Source organism: Theobroma cacao, chromosome 8 (genome assembly GCF_000208745.1).
Source record: "Theobroma cacao cultivar B97-61/B2 chromosome 8, Criollo_cocoa_genome_V2, whole genome shotgun sequence".
In the NCBI taxonomy this organism is placed as follows: domain Eukaryota; kingdom Viridiplantae; phylum Streptophyta; class Magnoliopsida; order Malvales; family Malvaceae; genus Theobroma; species Theobroma cacao.
The window spans coordinates 4,233,396-4,241,500 of NC_030857.1; the positions used below are offsets into that span (position 1 = coordinate 4,233,396).

The following is an 8,105-nucleotide window of genomic DNA, read 5'->3' on the forward strand; positions in this document are numbered from 1 at the left end:
CCCATCACCAGCTTCATTATTTTGTGACAATCAAGCTACACTTCAAGTTGCTGTGAATCCAGTTTTTCATGAATGTACCAAGCACATCGAGATAGACTGTCATTTTATCAGATAACACATCTAGTCCACAACCCTTGCTCCATGATCCATCTCATCACAATTTCAGTTGGCAGACATTTTTACCAAGGCTTTTGGGCAGAATCGTTTCCATGATTTAATGGTCAAGTTGGGTATTACAAATCTTCATACTCCAACTTGAGGGAGAGTAATGAAAGATATTAGAGAATCATGATAGATATCATAATGAAGGATAATGGGGATCATGACAGATATGCTCCTTGACTTAGTGATATAACTTTCTTATCTAATTCCCTTAATTTCCTTGATTATAGGACGTTACAACCTTTATTTAAGCATTACACTTTATTATACAAATTATTTTTTTTTATATTGATGCTATGACTTGTATATAAACGGATAAATATTAATCGAATAAATCATTCAGGAAAGTATTCAAACTCTTCAAAATTCAACTATGAATTGTTTTTTCGTTCCATTTTGTCCCTTTCTTTCCATTTTCTCTTCTCACATTTTTCTTTCTCCCACCCAGCATCATGGGACATAAACATTGCCTATAATTTATAGAACTTTAGAGAATAGCGTGGATCATGTGAATCTAATATCAAATAGTATGTTTTTAACGAGTAGAGTTATAAGTTTTACATTGGAAAAAAAACTTATAGTAAAGAGTCAAGAAAGGATATCTTGATTTGAAAGAGAAGTGTCACGAATTTTATGTTGGGATATTGGACATATAGGGGTTCATATCGTTTTCAATCTGATATGTGAGACATCTGAAACAAACTCGTGAGAGGAACGGATCGCAACAGACGATATCTTGTGTGGATCGCGATGCTGTGCATTAAATTTTAAAGAGAGGACAGCTTCAATAATGTCAGAATTTACTATGCTTGTGCAGCACACTTTGCAGTCAAAGCCATTTTCAGTATGTAGTCAACCTTTCCATCAAAATCATTCAAGCTAACCCTCGACAAAATCTGGCAGAGGCTAATTCACCGGTTCTTTTATTCACAATTCGTTACCAAACTCAAAAGTCTCCATCCTTCTCTTGATAGCTTATGGATGGCAAGATCAGATAAAATTGCAGTTGTTCTCTTTCTCTTCTTTCTTTTAAAGGTTTGCTCGCAGCCCCGAACGTCTCATTCATTGGTTAAGTTTCTTCCTGGATTTGAAGGGCCTCTGCCTTTTGAACTTGAAACTGGGTGAGTCCATAAAGTTGTTGGTGGTGATTTACTATACTTTGTGTTTACCTTATTGGTTTTGATTCTTGATGTTATATATGTGTATGTTATTGTCAGGTATGTGGATGTGGAAGAATCGGATGATGTCCAGCTCTTTTACTACTTTGTAGAGTCGGAGAGAAATCCTGGAGAGGACCCACTCCTGCTTTGGCTAACTGGTGGTCCTGGCTGCTCTGGCCTTTCAGGCCTTGTGTACGAAATTGGTAAGGCAGGCCAAATTCCCCAGTAGCATTCAATTAATAAGTAGTTCTATACTTTTTGCTTAAAAGGGAACGGCGCTGATCTCTATGAACTCTATGATGTAATTTATTTATCTTCCTTTAAATCTCTTCTCCAAGTTTCTCGGGTTTCCTCATTTAGTAACTGGGCAAAACTACCTTGTCACCAGAAAGAAAAAGCTTTGAAAAGATTTTCTATTAAGCAATCGGTTGACTTTGTTTTCCAGTCATTGTAGAGAAGTTGTCGTGGAGAATATCAAAACATCAATCCCAGTAACGTGGAGTGTCAGAAAGATCTTCAGTATTACACCAAGGTATGCAGTTCTCTCTCAGGTTCCTTTTCTTTTTAATTAAAAATATAATTTTTTTTCATTACCGTTATTAGTCTGAGTCATTTTCTTTTAGTTGATCCTTGTATTGCAAAACGCAATTTCAGTGTATTTCAGGAATTGAAACAACGCATATTCTGGAACCATTATGCAGTTTTGCATCCCCAAAGCCACAAGAAATGTATGCTAGAAGACGGTATCTTGATGAACACCAGAAAGAGCTCCTTGATCCTGAACCACCAATACTTCCTAAAATTGGCTGTCGGATAATTCCATATTCTCCCCTCAGAAATGCAAATTATGTATGTAATTTATCATGATGCCAAAACAAAATCATCGTAAAAATATCATAAAAATTGAACTAACAGCAATCTGTAAGATGAATTGGTACTTTGAATTGGCCATTTCCTGTAATGAATGAAAATCTTATCTAAACACCTGAACTCTGACTTATTTTCCTTGTGACAGACTTATTCCTTTTTGCTTTCTTCTTATTGGGCTAATGCTGGCAATGTCCAGAAAGCAATCCACATAAGAAAGGTATAAAATATAAGTAGTTTGTTAAAAATTAAACTGGAATGAAAACCGCAAAAGAACTGAAGAAGCAACATTTGTCTTTCTGCAGGGGAGTATAGGACAATGGAAGCGGTGTGATTTTGGATTACCTTACACAGCTGATCTTCCGAGCAGTTTTCTGTATCATGTAAACCTTAGTACCAGAGGTTATCGTGCTTTAGTTTACAGGTGAGATAACTCTATCTTCTGCATTTACTCGATTTAAAACCTATCATGATGCGTATTTAGAGCATGCTTTCGTTTTTATTTGGGCTTGGATACAGCGGTGACCATGACATGCTGGTGCCTTTCTTGGGAACTGAAGCATGGATAAAATCTCTCAACTATCCCATTGTTGATGATTGGCGGCCATGGATGGTGCAAGACCAAGTTGCAGGGTCAGTTTGTAGACTCAAGATATTCTTTTTTTCCATATTTTTGAACAATGATATTACTCTTTTGAAGGAGTTTAGTCAGAAACTAACTGGGAGTTCTACAAAAACCTGAAATTTGCAGATACACGAGGACCTACTCCAATCAAATGACATATGCCACTATTAAGGCAAGGAAAATTCGCATATGCATATCCCTTTCTCATTCTCATAATGACAAATTGTAATTATAGTTTTTCTTCTTTTGTTTTTTTGGGTTTCCCTGTTATTGTTTGGTTAATTGGCAGAGAGGAGGGCACACAGCTCCCGAGTACAAGCCCGCAGAATGTTTTGCTATGTTTAAAAGGTGGATATCTCGAGAGCCTTTGTAACAGAGTCAGCTCATCATGCTTCCAAATTCAAAGCACTGATGTGAACTATGTTTTACCATCTGATGTGAACAATGTTTTACCATGGTAATAAACATTCTTCTCTCTCACCTGTATTAAGAAGTTTAAAACATTACTTTCAACTAATGAAAATTTTATCCTCTCGTAGGATTTCTATTAAAAATCTTGTATTTTAGCAATAGCAAGCTTGAAATTAAGAATCAAGGTCTGGCACTTAGACAGTTACAATAGACTTTTTGTGAAGGACTACCAAGTGATCTCAGAGATCTAAGAAAGCAGAGCAAAAAAAATTAAGACTGATTTCATTTGGTCGAAACTGTGTGTGGTTCCCCATTACAGTTTGGTACAACATGGCGTTGCACCTTGAGTAATTAAGACAGCTGCATAAAAAGTTCCAAGTCGCAACACTTTCAGAACTTGTGCAAGTTATCCTCCACTTGTATCTCCATTTTGAAAGGAGAAGAAAGCAGAAGCAAAACCAGTCAGGTGTGCGTCGTATCCGCCTAAAACCTAAGTAAAAGATCTTCTGATCTAATATTGAACCTTATACCTACAATAAATCAAATAAACAGAGAAAATATTTAATTACCAAAATGAAAACATTGTATAGTGAAGGCATTTCTTTTCAAAATGATCTGAAATCAGATATAAATAGAAAAGAACAATGCAATAAAGTATGCTCTTCCCAGATTTGGGACACTTGATTATTGTACATTAGGTCAATAGATATTGCCAAAGAAACAGTAAGCATTACCAGAGGAATTTCTCGAGAAGAACTTTAGCACCTCGTCAATAATTATGACCTGCACTAGATGGAGAATAATGAAGGCAAGCAAAATGGATCAAATCTCGCTAGAAGCCACACCACAGGCACCAATATTGAGTATCACGAGAACTAAATCAAATGGAGATCTCTGCTGCAATAGCTTCAGAATTTACTATGCTTGTCCACGCCCTGAAACGAGACTTTTCATCATAATCATTCAAGCTATCGCTCGACAAAATCTAGCAGAGGCTAATAAACCGGTGGTTTTTTCACGATTAGATACCAAACTCAAACTGTTTCAATCTATTAGAGTTGAGATTTTCTCTGCATATTTGTTGCAGACACTTAGGCAGAGTTTGTTTTCATTGTTTATGCTTTCAAATATATCAGTTGGTAGTTGGTTGACTTAAAATAATGCAGCACCATGTCTCATGCAGATTTGTCCAGCTAATGCTGAGATATGTTATATATTTTTGTATCCTAAGCTTTGTATATATATCAGCAGATGAATGAATCAAACTCTGCATCCGTTTTCTGCAGCATACTTCTCTGTCATCTCTTCTCTTTACTTCTGCTATCTGATAAACTTACACAATCCTCCACTTGAGAGCTTCTGAATGGCAAGGTCAGATAAAATTGCAGTTCTCTTTTTCTTCTTTCTTTTAAAGGTTTGCTCGCACCTCGCTATGTCTCATTCATTGGTTAAGTTTCTTCCTGGATTCGAAGGGCCCCTGCCTTTTGAACTTGAAACTGGGTGAGTCCATAAAGTAGTTGGTGGTAATATACTATACTTTGTATTTTCCTTCTTGATTTTGCAGATTCTTGATGTTATATACGTGTATGTTATTGTCAGGTATGTGGGTGTGGGTGAATCAGATGATGTCCATCTCTTCTACTACTTCATAAAGTCGGAGAGAAATCCTGGAGAGGACCCTCTCCTGCTTTGGCTAACTGGTGGCCCTGGCTGCTCTGGCCTTTCAGGCCTTGTTTATGAAATTGGTAAGACAGGCCAAATCCCCCAGTAGCATTCAATTGAGTAGTTGTATACTTTTTGCTTAAAAGGGAATGGGAGACTTGTTTCTGGTGATATGCCAATAAGAAGTTTATTTCTAGTTTGGCCCTCACATGACTAGAAACACATGATATACACATTTTGGTTCACTAAGATCTTTTTAATTCAAATTTGTTTTTAAAATCGATGTCCTTTAAGCTGCCTTGAATTGTATTCGTCAACAGAAACCTTTCATAAAATTGTCTGCAAATGATAATCAATCATCAAAATCAAAATCAACCACTTAGATCCAAGGCATTTTATCTTAACATTGCAGGTCCACTTAATTTCAAGGTTGTGGAATAAAATGGAAGTTTGCCTACATTGGTGTTGAATCCATACTCATGGACAAAGGTGATTATGTCATTACAGAAGTGGAACAAATCAGAAGATATTTCTTTTTTCTTCTGTTTCTTCTTAATTTTGTAACTAAGTTGGACATTAGTCATTTATTTTCAGATCTCCAGCATCATCTTTGTAGATTCATCTGTTGGCACTGGATTCTCCTATGCAACAAACCAGCATGCAGCTCAGTCAAGTGACTTCAAACAAGTTCACCATCTCCACCAATTTCTCCAGAAGGTGCAGCGACACTTTTTTTAAGCAGAAGTCTCAAAATGTTTTGTTTGGGAAGCATTTAATTGAGTTGATTGTTGCTGTTTTTACATTGAAGCAATTTACGAGTATTTTGTTATTATGTAGTGCCTGATGGATCATCCAGAATTCCTCTCAAATCCAGTCTACATTGCTGGGACTCAGACGCTGGCATTATTCTCCCAGTGATCTTTCAAGAAATCTTATATGGTAAAGGATAGTTCGATATTAGAAGGGAAATCCTGCGCCAATGGTTAACCACTTAGCTCAGGGTCCTTACCTTATTAGCAATTTATTTAGACTAAAAAGTTGTAACTATAAATTTCATAACCCTGTAGGAAATGAAGAAGGTATCAGGCCACTAATCGATCTCCAGGTTTGTAATTGCATTTTTGTTCTCTTTGGATTTTGAGAAGAAAAAACGATGCTTAGAATTAGACTTGATTTCAATGACCAAAAATGGAGGAAAGGTGAGTTTATGAAGGTGTAGCTAGAAAGTGGAAATGCCTAGTTCAGGTTGTTCAGAATAAAGCAAGGAGACATCCTGTCTCTCGGAATCCTGACATAACTGAATAATGAGCTTTAACCAACAACATAAACATTTTTAGTGCATGCTTCCAGTGTGGTGCTAATGAGCTGCTGGATTCTGAGTGCTTTCAGGGATACATACTCGGGAACCCCAGAACAGTACCAACTCTAGAAGACAACTCCAAGATCTCATTTGCTCATAGAATGGCGCTGATCTCTGATGAACTCTATGATGTAATTTATTTATCTTCCTTTAATTCTCTTCTCCAGGTTTCTCTGATTTCCAAATTTGGTAATTGGACAAAACTACCTAGTCACCAGAAAGAAAAAGCTTTCAAAATATTTTCGATTAAGCAATCGATCGACATTCTTTTCCAGTCATTGAAGAGAAGTTATCGTGGAGAATATCAAAATATCGATCCCAGAAACGTGGAGTGTCAGAAAGATCTTCAGTATTACACCATGGTATGCAGCTCTCGCTCAGGTTCCTTTTCTTTTTAATCTAAAATATAAAATTTTTTTTCATTACTGCTATTAATCTAAGTCATTTGTCTTTTGTTGATCCTTGTACTACAAAACCCAATTTCAGTGTATATCAGGAATTAACCAGGCGCATATTCTGGAACCCTTATGCAGTTTTGACACATTTACATCCCCACATCCACAAGAAATGTTAGCTAGAACGTGTCCTGATGGACACCGGAAAGAGTTACTTGATTTTCTGAACCATCAACACTTCCTAAATTTGGCTGTCGGGTAATTTCACATTCTCCCCTCTGAAATGCAAATTGAGTATGTAATTTATCATGATGCCGAAACAAAACCATGGTAAAAATTTGATTAAAAATGAAGTAAAGCAATCTGTAAGATGAATTGATACTTTGAATTGACTATTTCCTGTAACGAATGGAAATCCTATATAAACACCTGCACTCTGACATTTTTCTGTGCCACAGACCTATTCCTACTTGCTCTCTTCTTATTGGGCTAATGATGGCGAGGCCCAGAAAGCAATCCACATAAGAAAGGTTTGAAAGTAGTTGTTTAAAAATTAAACTGGAATGAAAACCACAAGAGAACTGAAGAAGCAACTCGACATCTGCAGGGAAGCATAGGACAATGGAAGCGGTGTAATTTTGGATTACCTTACACAGCTGACGTTCCGAGCAGTTTTCCATTTCATGTAAACCTTAGTAGCAGAGGCTACCGTGCTCTAGTTTACAGGTGAGATGACTCTATTTTCTGTATTTACTCATTCAAAACCTATGATGATGCATAGTTGAAGGATGCTTTTGTTTTTTTCTTGGCTTGGATTCAGTGGTGACCAGGACATGGCGATTCCCTTCTTGGGAACTGAGGCATGGATAAAATCTCTCAACTATCCCATTGTTGATGATTGGCGGCCATGGATGGTGAAAGACCAAGTTGCAGGGTCAGTCTGTGGATTCCATTTTTTCAAACAATGATGTCACTCTTTCGACGGAGTTGAGTTAGAAACTAATTGGCAGTTCTGCGAAAACCTGAAATTTGTAGATACAAGAGGACTTACTCCAATCAAATGACGTATGCCACTATTAAGGCAAGGAAAATTCGCATATCCATATCCCTTTCTCATTCTCATGGTGGCAAATTTTTTTTTAGATTTTTTTTTTTTTTTTTTTTGGTTTTCCCTGTTAATGTTTGGCTAATTGGCAGGATGGAGGGCACACAGCTCCCAGAGTACAAGCCCACAGAAGGTTTTGCTATGTTTAAAAGGTGGATATCTGGAGAGCCTTTGTAACAGTCAGTTCATCACACTTCCAACCTTAAAACAATGATATAATTCCAACTTCAAAGCACTGATGTGAACTATGTTTTACCATGGCTAATTAACATCTTCTCTCTCTCTCTCTCTCCTGTGTTAAGAAGTTTAAGACATTTACTTTTAACTAATAAAAATATTATCCTCTCATAGGATTTCT

At 36.8% G+C, this 8,105-nt stretch overlaps 1 protein-coding gene and 1 pseudogene across 4 annotated transcripts; both read left to right on the top strand.

Annotated features, from left to right (window-relative positions):
• Window positions 960–8,030, top strand: LOC18591955 (annotated as a pseudogene).
• Window positions 1,543–4,633, top strand: LOC18591954 (putative serine carboxypeptidase-like 52). 4 transcript variants are annotated; one of them, XR_001929053.1, is made up of 8 exons: window positions 1,543–1,854; window positions 1,977–2,171; window positions 2,338–2,409; window positions 2,495–2,613; window positions 2,709–2,822; window positions 2,941–2,986; window positions 3,104–3,271; window positions 4,512–4,633. XR_001929053.1 is itself a non-coding variant. In XM_018125792.1 (7 exons), the coding sequence occupies exons 2-7, from the start codon at window positions 2,049–2,051 to the stop codon at window positions 3,185–3,187; spliced, it is 558 nt and encodes a 185-aa protein (XP_017981281.1). In that variant the 5' UTR covers window positions 1,543–1,854; window positions 1,977–2,048; the 3' UTR covers window positions 3,188–3,298. The 4 variants fall into 4 exon arrangements, 1 of the variants encoding a protein (XP_017981281.1); XR_001929055.1 differs by lacking the exon at window positions 4,512–4,633 and adding an exon at window positions 4,477–4,494; XR_001929054.1 differs by lacking the exon at window positions 4,512–4,633 and adding an exon at window positions 3,354–3,409.